A 16,694-nucleotide genomic window follows, 5' to 3' on the forward strand; every position below is an offset into this window, starting at 1 on the left:
CATTCCCTGTAATGTACCACACACAAAAGTTGAAGTTTTCAAAAGAAAGTGACTCTTGCCATTCAAAGAAAGAATTTTGCTTTAATATAGCTCCAATCTGGCTAAAAAATCAAGACTAGATAGTCCTATCCCTTTTATATCTGGCTATAATCTGGACCTTACTTTACTGCCATCTTGCTACCTTGGAAGCAGACTCTATCGGGCTTTTATTTGCTCTCATCTCTACCCAACTTTTTCTTATTTTTCTTTTCAGTTATTGTCCCTTCAGAATCCCTCCCAGGGTCAGTGTTTCAGATACCATCAATCTTCCATATTCTCAAAACTTCACTTGTATTAATTTCCTGCTTCTCTCCTATCTATACAGGAGCTGCTCACTGGAAGTCCCATATTGGTTTTCTGTGTGTGTGTGTAATATGCAGTTGAACTCGCAGACAATTTAAAGAAAGGAAGAAATAATTTCTTTACATCTCTAAATATAGAGGAAAATGTATATTTTCTAAATTATTTAATAGGAGACCCATTCTGAATATAGGTTATACCAGATCCTCTTCTTGACATATCTTGCAATCCTGTGAATTTGAATCTAAAAAGATGTCATTTTCCTTTAAGCATATTGTCACAATAAAAACTGGGTATATTATTGGAGATCTGAAGGTTTTCTGCTTCCATTTCCCACAATTACAAAGTGCTTTTCTTATAGAGCTGGAAGTGACCTCAGAAGTGACTTTTATCCATTGTCAGAAGCCCCAGAGAAGTTCTTGATTTGCCTGAAGTCACAGAGGAAGCTAGTTGCAGATCCCTGAATACATCCAGATTCTTTCTTTTGTGATTTTATTTCCATCATTCTCTTCTGCCTTCTCAGTTTAGTTATCACCTATTATTTCAGATTTTAAATAGTTTAAAAGAAAATATCTCCATTCAAAAGTTTTTAGTCTTTATAGATGATATAGCATTGGCCAAATGGAAAGCAAGCCATGGGGTTGAGGTCAAAGGACCCAAATTCAAAGTCTGCCTTGCCCCTTACTGTCTTTGATTGGTAAATTCCCTCCACCTTTTCAACCTCAGTTTTCTCAGCTGTGAAATAAGGGGGTTGGACTAGATGATGTCTGGGGTCTTCTTTTTTTGCTGCAAGTTGATGATGCCATTCTAGGTTACTTAGATTAATTTGTATATAATGTGGCTATGGAAGGTTGTATAGGAAGATCTTCTAAGACAAAGGAAGCTGAAGATTAAATGATTTGTTCAGTGTCACACAGCTGGAATGTAGACAGCCTGGTATGCCTCATAGCATCAGGGACATCATTAGATTCAATATGTACCCAAATAAAGAGAACAACAGCAGTTTTTAACCTTTTTAATGTCATAGAATCTTTAGCAGTGTCTGATGAAACCTATGGATGCTTTATCAGAATAATATTTGGTTTTTTTAAATGCACAAAATAAAATACATAGAATTACAAATAAAGACAAATGTTTTTCCCCATTCACATTTGCCCTAAAATATCTCCAAAGATTTCAAGTTAAAAACTCTTTATCTCTAATAGTCATCCAACCTTCACTCAAAAATCTCCTGTGACAGTTAACATGCTCCTTCATGAGACAGAGCATTCTAGGTTTTGGACAATTCTGTTCCTACCATAAAGCTGATACAGAAGACAAATTGCCTGTAAAGGGTGATTGCTTACAGGTGATCCTGTTTACAGATAACATTTTGTTTATTTCATTGATCTTTAAAAGATTACAAGGAATTCCTCACTGAGTTCTATATCACTCAAAAGGAAAAACAATGATAATTATATGTTTCTAAAGGCAGATTGTATTGGCTTTAGAACATGGGAGATGTGAATTCATATTATGGTACAATTTATTATGTGTGAATTCTTGAGTAAATCACTTCTCTGTGTTTCATTTGGCTTATCTGTAAAGTGAATGGATCCAAAAGCTTGGACTTAAATGACCTCTGAGATCCCTTCTAGTGCTGAATCTGTCTGTCATCATGACATTGGGTCAGGATCTTTTTTTTTTTTTTTTTTTTTACCCCACACTGTAACATGCAGCCAGATGGGCAACCAACTGCAAAATCATAGTTGACCCCAATGGCAATGCAAAGATACATGCTGTGTTTAAGTCAAAGACAGTATATGACCCAAGATAACTTGCAAGTGGTGAGAGACAGGAAAACATCATCAAGGACAGTCATGGGCAGAAAAAAAAATATGGCTGGCTAATCATACAGGACTAGGGAAGAAGTGGTAGGATGGAGTAGAGACAGATGTTGTCTCTATATCTTCATTTCTCTGTCCATGCCAGAATATATATTTGTGTATTTATATACTATATATGTATTTATATACAATCTTCCTATTTATTTTATAGTTTTAGGGGGGAGGTGTTCTTGTAAGGGGCAGTTGGGTGTCCCAGTGGATAGAACCTGGGCTTGGAGTCAAGAAGACTCATTTGCCTGAGTTCAAACCTAGTCTCAGATGCTTACTTGCTCTGTGACACTGTATAAGTCACTTAATCCTATTTGCCTCTGTTTCCTACATCTGTAAAAATGAGATGGATAAGGAAATAAAAACCATTCCAGTATCTTGGCAAAAAAAAAAAAGTCAAATATTATGAATAATCAGATAGGACTGCACCCCCCCCCCCCCCAAAAAAAAAAAAAAAAAAGAACAACACAAACACCCCACACACCCCCCCCCCCCCCCCCCCCAAAAAAAAAAAAATCTTGTAAGACACCACTAAGTTTCAGCCCTTCAACTGTCTCTTCAAATATGACCTCAAGCAATTAGCTATGTGAATCTGGGCAAGTCATTTACCTTCAGTTTGCTTCAGTTTTTTCCTCAACTGCAAAATGGGGATCCTAACACTTGCCTCCCAGAGTTATTGTGAGGATAAAATGAAATAATAATTATAAAGTGCTTAGGCATAGTGCCTGACTGTTAGGTGTTATATATAGTGTTACGTAAATGTTAGGTCCTTATATTATTTGTTACTATTATTATTATTAGACTTTTAGAGAGTTATGGCTCTAATTCTCTTTCATTCTTATAGATAACCAAATCTTTCTAAGAGCACTCTTTGCTGGAAATGTGATTCTAGCGTATGATATCTTTATGAAGGAGAAAGTCAGGAAAATTTGTTTTATTGATTTTGTCTGTACCTCCCTGCCTTCCTGAAAATGGGATGAGGGGAAACATGGCAAAAAGATGTTTATCTAATCTAGAGGATTTGTTTCAAGATGAGTGAAATGCTAATAAATATTATGTTCATTTATGTGGTAGAATCTGTCCCATTCTTAAATTTCCTCTGATAAGAGAAGAACTGGGACTACAATGCAATTTACGTCTTTAATAGAAACTTATTTAAGACTTTCCTTGGAGAAAATTGACTTACGGGGTTTTGAATTTGTTCAAAGTGGTATTGGGGGTACAGAATTCATTATTTTCTGATAACTAAGAATGAATTACTGCGCCCTCTAATAGTAGTCTCTTGTCAATTTTCTTAAGACCTACTGGTCTAAATAAAAGAATGATGATTTACCCTTAAAAATCACACCTTCTTCCTTGTTAATACCAAACCCTAGTTGCCCCTTATAAGACCCAGGTATTAGAAGGCAAATACCTAGATAACTCCTCTGTAGTCCCCCTTTTTCCAGTACTTTTTTTAACATTAAAGCCTGTGTGTTAATATTACTGTCAATAGCTGCCCTTGTGCTAGCTCTTGCAGAATTCTTGGTGTTTTAATCTATTGAATCTATAGTCACACAACTGATGAATATCAGAGTCAGAATTTACAAGAGTCATTCTAACCACTCCTCTTTCCTCCTCACTTGATTGCCTCTCACCCTTGGTTATTAGGGATTAACTGAAATGTTAAGAACCAGAACTTTTCTAAGAGATAAAGTCAATTATTCAGTGATCTGTGTTGCAGGTGCACCATACTAGATGCTGAAGATTAAAACGCCAAAAAAAGTCATGTTCTGTGACAGTGTGCAAGGGACTTCAGTGCCACTCTTGCTGTGAATTCTACCTGCTATGTCACTTCTTTCTACCTCTTTCTGCTTTGCTCATGATATTAGTCCATATCTATTAGGTTATCATCATTAATGAGACTTAGAACTTCTTGAGGCCATGACTAAAACCTGGACTTTATTTCATCACATAGTTTATGTGTCTGTGTATCATAAGGGCTCAGTAAAGATCATATGGATGATTGACTTAGTTTCCCTTATCCTGCAGATTTTACATTTTCTAAATACTCTGGAAGATAGACATTTTGAATGAAAAACCTTCTTTGAATTGGTACCTAAATCCAAAGATGTGTCAGGGTAATTAAATATTCAACTTCAGTGTATGCAGCAAACTTGTCTGTTTTTCACTTGCTTGTTTTAATTTAATTTAATAACAAGATTTAACATTCTGGAGATTATTATTATTTGCTTCATCTAGATCTCTAGACAAAAAAGGGTCTTTTGCTAGGGTTGAAATATATTTTGACATCTTAATGCTGAAACTTAAGATTTCTATCTAAAGTCGGTTTATATGTTTGATAATATTGGTCTTTGGAATTCTGAAAGGAATTGGTCAATAAGTATTTATAGCAATAGCAATAAAAGTTATAACACTTTGATAGTGCTGAAAGATTTGTAAAATGCTTTGCATGTATTTTGTCTCACTCAATCATCACAACAGCCTTGTGAGGTAGATCCTTGTTATTATTCCTTTTTATTGATGAGGAAATTTAGGAATAGAAAGACTAAGCAACTTGCTAAATTTAGTCTCACAGTGTTTGAGACCAGATTTGAATTCAGATGTTCCTGAATCCAATCCCAGGACTCTATCCACTGTGTTAAGAACCGAGGATTTCAAGACAAAGGTCTTTGACAAGTGAGAGCCAGTTCATCTCCAGAATCTAATTATTTGTTCACCTGAAAACAGGGAATCTGATCACATCAGTTATATGAACAGAAAGGCAGAAGGCGAGCTTTTATCAGATGCCTCTTTTAGATCTGGAGCAGACCAGTTCTAAATATTAGTGTGGAGTCAACACTCAGGGTCTAGCAGTGGCCAGAGCAGGAGGACACAGCACCTGCTACCTCCTTTCTTTGTGGTTCCCTGCCTCCATTCAATTACAAAGTGGCACTTTGGCTGTCCAAGTGGAACATTTCTGAGCTACAATTTCTAGCCACAGACCCTACCATTTGCTGTGCCTCAAACATGACCTTGAAGCCTTGTCCCATTACCACAACAACTTTCACCAACCTTCTGGCTCTGCCATGTCCAGCCAGTCCATCGAAAGAAACTGGCTCTCTACTGCCCTGTCTGACCTTTCCTTCCTGTTGCCTTTGTGCCCTTCTTTATCAGGTGGTTTTGTGGTCATTCAAGGCATAGTAGAAACCAATAATTAGTCCTTTATCTTGCTTATGTTTGCATCAGTTCCTATTATTTAAGAATGAAACCAAAAAACCCCAAATATTATATTCCCATTGTATGTGGTGAAGGAGGCGTACTTATCAGACCTCCCAGGAGTCCTTAAACTTTTTAAAGAGTGGGCCAGTTCACTGTCCCTTAGACTGTTGGAGGGCCGGACTATAGTAAAAACAAAAACTTTGTTTTGTGGGCCTTTAAATAAAGAAACTTCATAGCCCTGGGTGAAGGGGATAAACGTCCTCAGCTGCTGCATCTGGCCTGTGGGCCGTAGTTTGAGGAACACTCTCCTAGGCAGTGTTTAGGGAATCCTGTAGACAAGTGTTGTCTACTATTTAGATCCTAGAATTCCTGGAATTTTAGGACTGGCGAGGGTCATTAAAATCAGTTATGTGACAGATAAAGAAACTGCCCAGAGAGAAGTGACATTTTTGGCAAGTTCCAGGTAAGTTAAGGGTTATTCTCTCATTTTATTTCCCCTTTTTACAGATGAGTAAATGATTGGAACTGTGTCTGAACTCAGGGCTTCCTCATTCCAAGTTTATCAACTGCACCCCCTAACTGCCTCAATAGGTTTTATCATCTAACTCATCATGATTTTTTTTTAATACATTGAAAATTAAAAGGACTCAATGCTTTAGTTTTAAGTGAGATTTGGAATTGATTTTGAAAATTCTAATGACCTCTATTACCTATAAAGGACCTGAAAATTTTCCAGTTTGTAATCTTGAGATTTTTTCAGATTTTCAGGATTTTCAGATTGAAAAGCATAAGTGGAAGATATCTTACTTAAACATTATCTATTCCCACCCCTTCACTTTACATAAGAGGAAACTGAGATAAAGAGGGAAAAAATGGGACTTGTCCATAAAGGTTACAAGAAGTAGCTGCAAAATTTGAACTCAGATCCTCAGCATGGAGAACACACATATGCGTATGTATGATACGCTTTCCACTCTACCATATTACCCTACATACTTTTCCCACAGGCACTTAGTTACATAATGGGAAAGTGTTCTTTTGTCCTAAAGGCTGGTTTCATTTTGTGACTAGTCAAATCAAATCAGTTCATTTCAACACCCCTTTATAAAACCCCCTTCTGGGCTAGATTCTGTGCTAAATAGTAGATTTACAATTCTAAATGGAATAGCTTCTGCTCTTAAAGGATTTTTATTCTCTACTGGGGGAAAGTAGACTGTTCAAAATATATACAAAGTAAATACCTAATAATTGGGGGGAAGAAAAGCACTTAATGGGATATGTGTGTGGGGTATGTCAAGAAAGACTGCATAGGAGACGCTACTTGTACAGAGCATTGGTGGAAGCTAGGATTTCCTAAACCTGACGGAGAGACAGAGAAATTAGGGAGCTCCAGATGTGTTGAGGGCTATAGTAAGAAAGTACTGTGGTGGAAAAGGCGTATTTAAAGTTGAGGGTTCATGAAGTGGGGTGTTTATATGAAAGCAGTTTGGGAAGATCCAGATTGGATAGGGCTCCGATTCTAAATAGACAGACTTTATTCCAAGATGCTACTTATTATCATTTAATAGTAAAATGTAACATTGTTGGCTGTTATTAATAACAAATCTGATAGCTGCTTTCGCTGGTGCAGACACTTCCAAGATGGGTACAGATCTACAAACCCTCAGTATTCAAGTAGATCATTTTGTGGGTTTCTCTGGTTGAAAAAAAAAAATTCTTCCCCATAAGTAGGCAATCAGCTACCCTTTGGTGATGAGCTAGGTTGATGCTAAAATGGCAGCCCATCACTAAATCTGCATCTTTCCTATTTGGGGGAACCTAATAGACCTTCCTTCCACTTTCCATGCTTAGCTTTTGAAATGTAGGGATCACTTCCATTTCACAGTATTGTCTTTGAATAGAGTCATAGAACTAAATCAGTATTTAATCTAGTTCTGGTATTTCACATGAGTACATTAAACTAATGTGTAAATCAGAATAAACTCTTTCTGTCATTCATTAGAAAGATATATTAAGAAGATTCCCCCTCCTTCCCCCCCCCCCCCCCCACACACACACACACACTCCAACTCCTTTGCAGAGATAGAATATGGAGTGTTCCTTGGATGTGGAACATTGCATATTTTGGCAGGTTTTGCTGATTGGAGTTTTTTGTTTCTTTTTTAAGAAATTCTGGGAAAGGGAGGTAGATATAAGGGGAAGTTAAATAAAAAATAAGTTTGTAATAAGATGTATTTCAAAATAAAAAAAATGTATATGTATGTTTTATAGTTCTTCAGAATATTAATGGCTTATTTTCACCAACCGAGCTCTTGTCCCTTAAAATATTGCTGGCTCCTAGACTTGAGAGGAATTACTATGGTTTACATGGGCCTGCTGATTACAATTCTGATTTTAAAGTGATTAATGGAAAGGTAGAGCTAGTTTTCAGATGTGAACTTTCCTGAAATTGGCTATCCATATATAATTATATCAGAGGCTTTCTTGTGTAATTATTGGTGAAGTCATCTTTGGTCCATTTCCTGATGGATAAAAGATTTCTGCAATTTATCAAGAGAGCTACTGTGACATGGGATGATTGTTATTATTCAGTTATGGCTGACTCTTTGTAATCTCATTTTTGTGTTTGTTTTGTTTTTGTTTTTGTTTTTTTGGCAAAGATACTGAAGTGACTTGACATTTCCTTCTTCAACTCATTTTGCAGATATGGAGGTTGAGGTAAACAGGATTAAGTGATTTGCTCAGGGTTACACAGCTAGTAATGTCTGAAGCCAGATTTGAACTCATGGTCTAGCACTCTATCTACTGTGCCACCTGGCTGTAGAGAGAATGAGCCAACTTTTTAATAGTCTAAGAACTGATGTGCTAGTCTGTAGATTATCCTGGCTTCTTGATCCTGCTTCCCATCTAATGCCCCCCTCATTAGCCACTACAGGGTAGACAACAGAATTTCCACATCTGTAACTGTTCATCCTGGGAGAAGTTGTAGTAAAAGATGTTTGAGAGGAAGGAGTAGCTTAATGCTTAAGGGCTGGGGATTACTAGGGATTTTGTTCATTGATGCCATCCATCATGGCCCTTAGCAAGGGAAATGGAACTCCTTTATGCTTAAAAAAAAAAAAAAATACATGCCGCCTCCTTTACCTCCCTAATAAAAAACAAGACAAGACAAGCCCATGAATTAGACTCAGGTGGAACAATAGGAAATCCAGAGCTTCTTGGGATTCTCTCATTGCTCATCACCTTTCTTGACAACACAGGAAAAGGCAAACAGTGAAATCTTGCCATAGGGTGGAGACTGATCATACAGACTTTGCCAGCTTTTACCTTTTAGTCTTCATGATTAGGTCATCCTAGCAGAGCCAGGCCTGCCACCACCAGACTTTTAAAGCAAATTGCAAATAGTTGGCATCAGATATAAGTTCTATGTTATTACAAGGAACACCAAGAAAGTGAAGAAGGAAAATTTGAGTGAAGCCATTTTCCCCCCTAATTATATATAGAAACAATTTTCAACATTCATTTTTTAAAATTTTGAGTTCCAGTGAAGCCATTTTTCAGAAACTTCTCTCCAGCAACTTCCATAGGTACTCAGCGGCTACCAATTCTTTCCATTTAGTTGCAGAATAACTCTTGAACCAATTCTTTATTAAGTCTTGACACAGTACATTAGGTTGGTAGCATTCTTATGCCTACCTGGAAGCCTTCCTTTTTTAAAATCTGCCTTTTCTACATCCATAGAGCGGTAGGGTGGGGCATGGAGAACTTTGACTGTGTTTCAGACTAGAGAACAAGAAATCAACTGAAAGGAGCTGTTCTTGGAAAAATTTAGTACATCTCTGCTTTGGCCCATGTTATTTATTTCAGTTTTGAGATTTAGCTTACCATTGGAGACTGGATAAAATGTGAGAGGTCCTGGATGTTTCTTAGTTGAACAGTATATCTGGAAAGTTACATGACAACTCTGCACTTGAAGAGGAATTTCAGTGAAACATTTACACAATACCAGGTGTATTTTTGCCAGATGACATTATAGAATAGCCTTTTGAGAGCCACCATCTTGTTGCTCACTAGAGCTATCTTTCCATTGTCACTTATTCTGTGTTTCCAGAGTAAAGAAGAACTGTCATTTTTTGTTTTGTTTTGTTTTTTTTATGTAGCACAAGTTGCCAAATCTCCTTGAAAGCTGGGGAATCTGCTTAGAGCAAGGTAATCTGCCAAGAGATTGGGTCCTGACAATAAAACAGAGATAAAGCAGAGTCTATAAAGTGGACAAGTCTTTTTTTTTTTTTTTCCCCTTTTGGCAATTCAATAATATGTAAGAACATATTATAGTGTTATCAAACACACAGCAATAAGTAATATGTACAACCAGATTTGTAATATTGAGGGAGAGAGGACAGATTTACCAAGAAGGAAATGGTTGGGGTATAAAATAAGGAGCAGGCATTCTCGGAGTCGCTGAAGTTCTGAACCCATTAATTTCCCATTGTCTTTTCAGAACTGAATTAAGGAAAGATAATTGTACTTCATGTAGATGGAGCAGTGCTGGTTTTCTTTTCTCTTTGAGTAAATTCTTACATTTAGACTATAATTTTGTGGGATCTGAAAGGTGTGAAAGGAAAAGTGATCTTGATTTTTGGTGGAGCTTTATAACCTTAATCATTTCTATGACTCAACAAGAATAAATGCTACCACTATGTGTCAGGCATTGTGTTAAGTGCTGGAGATACCTCCCCCCCCAAAAAAAAAAAAATGGGGATAAAATGCCTAACTGTCTAGGAGCTTATATTCTAATGGTGTGGAATTGGGATGGGAAAGGGCAGGAGGAGCCAAGCAGAAATAACTAATTACCTATTAGATATTTAGGGAGTAGATGGATTGAAACCTTTGAAGGCTTTAACTTCCAAGAGGAATGGGCAGGAGGGGAGTCTGCTGCTAAAGTTTGAGCTGAGGCTCGCCATTGGCAGGGGTTGTATGAGAAACAAATAAGGAGATAGAATATTCCAGGCCTGATTGAGAAATATGGGACAAGTCATTTGCACTTTTGGGACCTCTTTTTATCAGCTCTAATATAAGGGGATTGAACTAGAGAAGTGAGGGGGAAAATTTTTTTTCCACTTGAAATCCAAAAACTGCTTGATGTAATTCTCTCCCAGACGACATGTATCCAAGTTTGCTGAGCAGATAGTATTTTGGAAAAGGTGGGCAGGGCCAGGGCAGCTTTTGGCATGAGGAAATGTCAGGATGAAAGGTTGTATGATCATGTTTTCTCTTGGGTAAATATTGCTCCCACTCAATGAGCAATGTGCAAAAGAGATTTCTTGCCTCGGTGTATTTGTACGTACAGTTAGAAACAGCAACCAAACCACAAATATAAAGTTCTTGACCAAAGTTGGGGGAAAAGATGCTTCACTGATTACTTCATACCTCCTCCTGTAAAACTAGGAAATTCCTGTTTGGATTGAGCACCTCCCTCAGGCTCCTGAGGGGGTTGTGTCATATGTGATCACAGACACATTTTGATGGCAGTTGTGTGACATTGTTGATTCTGAGCAAGCATCTCCTGTTATGTGAGGTTTGGTTTGAGCAAGGGAACACGTCTGCTGGGGGTTGTGTAGATGCATTCTATCATGGTGAGGCAGGTGGAAAGAATAAACAATAACAGTGATCTTGTTAAATCTCAGAAGAAACAATATTGTTTTAAATCCAATTACAAGTCTAAATTCAACATGCTATCAAAATGAAACTCCACTTAGTGTTTGTTTAGATTCTGGCACTGGACTGACCAGGTTTTATTTTGTCTCATCATTTTATCATGGACCTAGAGCAGGAAGGGACCCCAGATTCCTTCTAGATCAGCTCCTTCAATTTATAGATGAGGAAATTGAGGTCAGGGTAGGTTGATTCACTTGGTTCTTGGATTCCAGATTTGTTCCCATTATATCAGTCTGTCTCCTTACAGGTCAGATGCTGGTCAGGATCCCTTCTAGCTTTGGAATTAGATCATTTTGCACTCATATTATGTGGATGCTTACAGGCCTTTCATTGATGAAAACAACATTGCTTCTATATATAAAAGCTCACCCATACAGAAACTCTATCATAGTACTTAATTTTGTACTATGAATAGCAGGTGATTATGGAAAGTATAATTTCCCTCCCATATCGACTCCCTGCAAACCCCTCCCCCCATTTTTTCCCTCCAATCTCATCAGCTCTTAATTTCCAAGGATGGGGAAGCTTTTATATTAGGTGATCTTCGATTGTCCTTAGAACTTACAGAAGCTTTGGTAGTTGCCCTTTATTAATTAATATTTATTGTGCCATCTTCTTTGTTTCAGGTAGGAATGAACTAATAGCAAGATACATCAAACTCAGAACAGGGAAGACGCGGACCAGGAAACAGGTAAAATATTATCACTGGAAATTGTGCATGTCAGCGAATGATGATTCCCAAAAGGCATTTTGGCTGCAGTGGCTGTCTGTGCTTAGGCTCCGAGGAGCTCCCAAGTTGAGCCCCCTGTCATAGATCTCAGTATGTTAGTTTTAAATGGCCTTGGATTTTGCTGTTCATCATTTCAGTGACCCTTTGGCACACGCAGCTATTGCACCCTGTATGGGGCAAAATGTGCTGCAGAAGCTGATATGAGAAGTATTCTTAGAATCTGTTTAAGTTCTTAAATTTCTTCCCAAAATGCACATTAGCAGTCACTCTGAGAAAAGTAGAGGTGCGCATGTACTTGCAATCTAAATAATTTCAAGGTGATGTACATGTTAAAATCCTCTAGCAATTCTACATCAATCATCATTTCAATACCTGCCTGCCTTGGGCATTGACATAAACAGTCTTGAATGATCATTTAAGTAACCAGGGAACTGGAACATACTCAGCTTTTTGTCCCTAGTAACAGTGATTGAAATGAAGTTATTCCTTAAATGACCAGGTCCAAGGGTTTGTGGACCCTTTTTTTTTTCCTTTTTCTTTACAGGTTTGTTTAACCCTTTTCTTCCCCTTTTCTTTCCTCTAGGGAATAAGTCCCTAAGTCTCTGGCCAGACTTAGATTTTATTTTTACTTTTTGACACCAAGATAAGCTCTGTCATGTTTATCAGATTACTTCATATCTAACTCTTTGAGCAAACTGATAAATGAACAGTCCTCGAGGAGAAGCAGCTCTTTGCATTGTGCTGGTTAACCTAACATCAGCCTTTAAAAAAGAAAAAGAAAAAAAATCCATTGGGATTGTGGCCCCTTTAAACTTGAGCAACAGACTCCAGTTCTCTGTTTTACTGATGAGTTGCTTTCATTAGTGTTTATGATGGTGAAGAGGCTTTTACCCAAGCATGCTCCATGTGTGAAAAGTGATGCTGAGTCAGCACAAAAGGTGGCCTCCTGCCAGCTCACATAGGCAAGCCATTGTCTGGATGGGTGATGTTTTCCCCTGGCAGTGTCTCCCCCTTCCCAATTAAGGGAATCCTAAGAACAAGAATGGAGGAGACCAGGGAAAAGGGCATGGGGGAGTCGAGCTGGGGAGAACAGGATGCTCTTCGCTCTTCCTTATGTATAGAAAAGGAACAAAGAACAGATTCAAAACATACTTGAAATGGAAGGCGAAACTGGGATGTTTTAAAGGCATTTATGGAGCCTGTTTTTAAATAGGCTGATGATATCTGAAGTGACGCTGTTACTCAGTGGGTCTGAGATTTGGAGCTTTCAATGGGTGGTATGTTTATGGCATCTAGCCCCATTTCCTCCATTATAATGGAAAGATGGAATTGGGGACCACCGGCAGACTTCTGAAAATTGTTTTTGTCCTATATATCAATAAACTCCTGTTATTTTCCTTCTCCCTTCACTGGGGATTCTTAAAAATGACAGAGGGCTACACAGTAAGCCCCAAATATATTTGTAAATCAGTCATTTTGTCCCAGAAACCTGGCATCTTTTCCATGCTCAGGTGGTCTAGGGATTTTTTTTTTAAGGTACCAGTGGGCCCGATAACTCTCCAACAATCGTTTTGTTAGGCAAATTCATGTGGTCTTTATCATCACCCATTTTTAACTGGATGGTCTGGCCTGGATTCACACATTTAGCTTTGTAATAAAATGCAAATCCACTTGGCACAGAATCAATACCTAAAGAGTAGAAGGATTAAAGATATTTATAAGCGCCCCAAATGCCTGGCTAGCTGAGTATTGCCATTCCTCCTAGAAATCTCATTTACATGTCCGTATTATTTTAACATTTGCTACAGAATTCAAAGCTTTTCATTCATAGGATCAAGCTCCTCCCCCACCCCACCTCATCCCAATCTCAAGGCAGAATGAATCTCTCCTGAGCAACAAGATGTTTTGCTTCCCAGATGTCGGGGAGAGCCACATGCCTTTATTTATCCTTATTATGGTCATCATCATCAGTATTATTGATTTTCTTTAATCCTCCTCTTTTAAAACAAAACCAAGCTGTTTTCTCAGCAAGTCCTTGATTCTCTTGCTTGGGGGGACAAACTCTGAGGAGATCCAACTTTTATCCCGAACCAAGTCACTGCAGTGATGAGCCAGTGATGTTTAGCGCCTAAGAGGATTGCTGGGAGCTTGGTGTCTGCCTGGGGAATGTGTCTCCCTAACAACAAAGCTTTGTCCAGACGCAAATAACCTCCCCCACCTGCCCCCTCTCCCCCCCCAATCCCTTTCCCCCCCCACTCCCCATCCCATTCCCCCCAGGACCAGCGACCTTATCTTTGATTTCCTTTTTTTGTTTGTTTGTTTTTTTGTTTTGTTTTCCCCCCCCCCTCCATAAACCTGAACAATGTAGGTGTCTAGTCATATACAGGTCTTAGCAAGAAAGAAAGTTCGGGAAATTCAAGCCGCCATTAAGGTACGTTTGGCTGGCCCAATTGCAGGGGGCTTTTCGTCTCCATGGTTACAGGCTTTTCCTTTGTTTCCTCCCTTCCCCTACCCTGCAGGTGTCTAGTCACATTCAGGTTCTTGCCAGAAGGAAATCTCGTGATTTTCATTCCAAGCTGAAGGTATGCGCTGCTGCTGCTGCTGCTGCTGCTTCTTCTTGCTTTGGGGCCTTGTGGTTGCTATGCCTTTCCCTTCCTGTTTGCCATGGTGACTGCTGAATGCCTGGGGCTGCCAGTCGGGTAACCTAGTTTTCCCGCATGTGAGAGCTGTTTACATTTCTTTGTGTGTGTCCTCCCTTCTCCCCCTTCTCTCTCCTCTCCTCCTGGCCTCCACACTCCACTGGGCTGTCTGGGCCTTTCCTCCTCCTCTTCCTCCTCCTCCTCTTCCTCTTCCCCCTCCTCCTGGGGCGGTGGGGCTGCTGGGATTTGGTCTTCTCTAACCACTGGCACATGCAACAGTAAAGCTCAGTCTTGATAACTCAGCACACAAACATGATTTTTTTTTTAACCCTTTCACATGTGCCAGCCAGCTCAGGCCTGGCCGGGGTCCTTAAGTACCCCCAATCGACAAAGAGATTGGGCACACAGAGATGCTTTCAATTTGGGGGTAGGGGGTGGCAGGGAGGAGGCGGGAAGGGGCAGTTCAAATTTGACTCTTTTCAGTGTTCCTCCATGAGTTTCATGGGTGCTTTGAAAAGGGCTTTTCAAGAGTCCTTGGGGAAATGGCTATTAATGAGCTGCTGCTCTAAGCCCAACTGAGCAAAGCTAAATTTCTTAGGCTGAATTTTCCCTCTACTCCACTTAAAAACTATTGTAAGTGGAATGCATGGCTCTTAAAGCAAGTGTTTTCATCTTCCCTCCTCTGAGTAAAAATGTTTTTTATATACATTTGATTTTCCATTTTGTTGGCACTCTGACCCAGCATTTTAATTTATTTCCTTTTTTAAATTAATTTTTTTTCAGTCAACAAAAATCTGTTTTTCCCTTCATCTCATTCACTCCCACCCCCCCCCAAAAAAAAAACCCGCAACAACAATTCTTATAACAGTAACCTTACCTAAAAATATGTCTCATTCTGCATCCTGAGACTAACACTTAAATTATGTTTATTTCTAAGGCTATCATCAAAATATACAATATCCCATGTTCAAGATTCTCTTAAAAGGTACAAAAGGTACTCCTCAAAATTGAGCTTTTGGAAAATTAAAAAAATAAATAAAATCTTTAAAAAGATGGATTGGGGAATGCAGCCTTTCCTCCTCAAATTACCCACCTGCTGTTCTGTTCTGGATATTCAAAGAGATTTTGTTTTAGTATATAGGGAGAAGTTTACTTTCAAATCCAAATAGCTCAGTTGGCCAATATTTCAACCTATTTGCCTGAGACTCTTTGTGTAGTTTTGACTGGCCCAGAAATTAAATAAATCATGTTTTTGTTCTAGCTAAAAAGCAAAAAAAAAAAAAAAAAAAAGTAATTTCACAGTACTAAGTGGTGAAACCCTGTCAGTGCTTACCAGAATCCTGGAACTTCATTATGTAAATAACAGGCTGGCTTTGTCATAGGCCTACTTGGTCTGAGCATTTGGTTTTCCATATGCAATGGGCAGCATGCTGGCAAGCATGTATGGCTGATGGTGGCTGGCTTTTTAGCTGCGCTGGCTGAACAGTTGTGTTGTTGAAGAACTAAGACAACTTTGTAGATACTGCTTTTTAACAAGGGGATGCTCTCCTACCTCCAGATGTGGCCATCCTAAGTGGCGACTGGCCTCCCAGTTTCTGAGCCACCTAATTAAAGATGTTCACATAATTCAGAGATGCTTCATTCCTGTTCCCCACGTGAAATGTTTTGAATGCCTCTCTTGCACTCTCTCTCTATTTGATGCTCACTCTGTAGAGCAAAGCTGTAGTCTAAGCAGACCTCTCCCATTTGGGAGCTATATTTCTGCCTTGTTTTTCTTTTAAAGCAATCTTTCTAGATAGGGAAGGGGAAGGGGAGGTGGGAAATACGGGGTAAGAATCAACTGCCATTGGGATTCCGTTGTATAGATGTCCTTTGTAAGTTCTTTCAAAAATAAATAAAATTATCCCTTCACCTTCACTAGTGTTGCCCCCATCCTCTTTGCTTCTCTCCAGGTAGCAAATTCACAGGTTTCTAATACTTTGGTTTGAAGCGGGAGGAGGGATGGATGAGAAGAATTGAGACTTGATTTGGGAAGTCTTAAGCAGAGGTTAGCGAACCTTGGGGATCAGATGGATTTGTTTTTAATCAGCCGGTGTTAACTGAGCTTTTGTACTTGATGAAAGACTCAACAAAACGCAGACCCTGCGAAGTGGTTAACCTATTTTCAAAGTTCCTGTAGTCTGAAGAGGGCAT

At 38.9% G+C, this 16,694-nt stretch overlaps 1 protein-coding gene across 7 annotated transcripts in view; it reads left to right on the plus strand.

The window, feature by feature from the left end:
* Positions 1-16,694, plus strand: part of TEAD1 (TEA domain transcription factor 1) — a 294,259-nt gene that overhangs the window by 202,413 nt on the left and 75,152 nt on the right. For 3 of the 7 annotated variants that reach the window (XM_023506271.2, XM_031943069.1, XM_023506273.2), the window contains 3 exons: positions 11,759-11,823; positions 14,231-14,293; positions 14,382-14,444. In XM_023506271.2, the coding sequence (XP_023362039.1) occupies positions 11,759-11,823; positions 14,231-14,293; positions 14,382-14,444 (191 nt within the window). The remainder of the gene's footprint in view (positions 1-11,758; positions 11,824-14,230; positions 14,294-14,381; positions 14,445-16,694) is intronic. The other 4 variants (XM_031943071.1, XM_023506275.2, XM_023506274.2 and 1 more) reach the window with 2 other exon arrangements.

This window comes from Sarcophilus harrisii, chromosome 6 (assembly GCF_902635505.1).
Source record: "Sarcophilus harrisii chromosome 6, mSarHar1.11, whole genome shotgun sequence".
Taxonomy (NCBI): domain Eukaryota; kingdom Metazoa; phylum Chordata; class Mammalia; order Dasyuromorphia; family Dasyuridae; genus Sarcophilus; species Sarcophilus harrisii.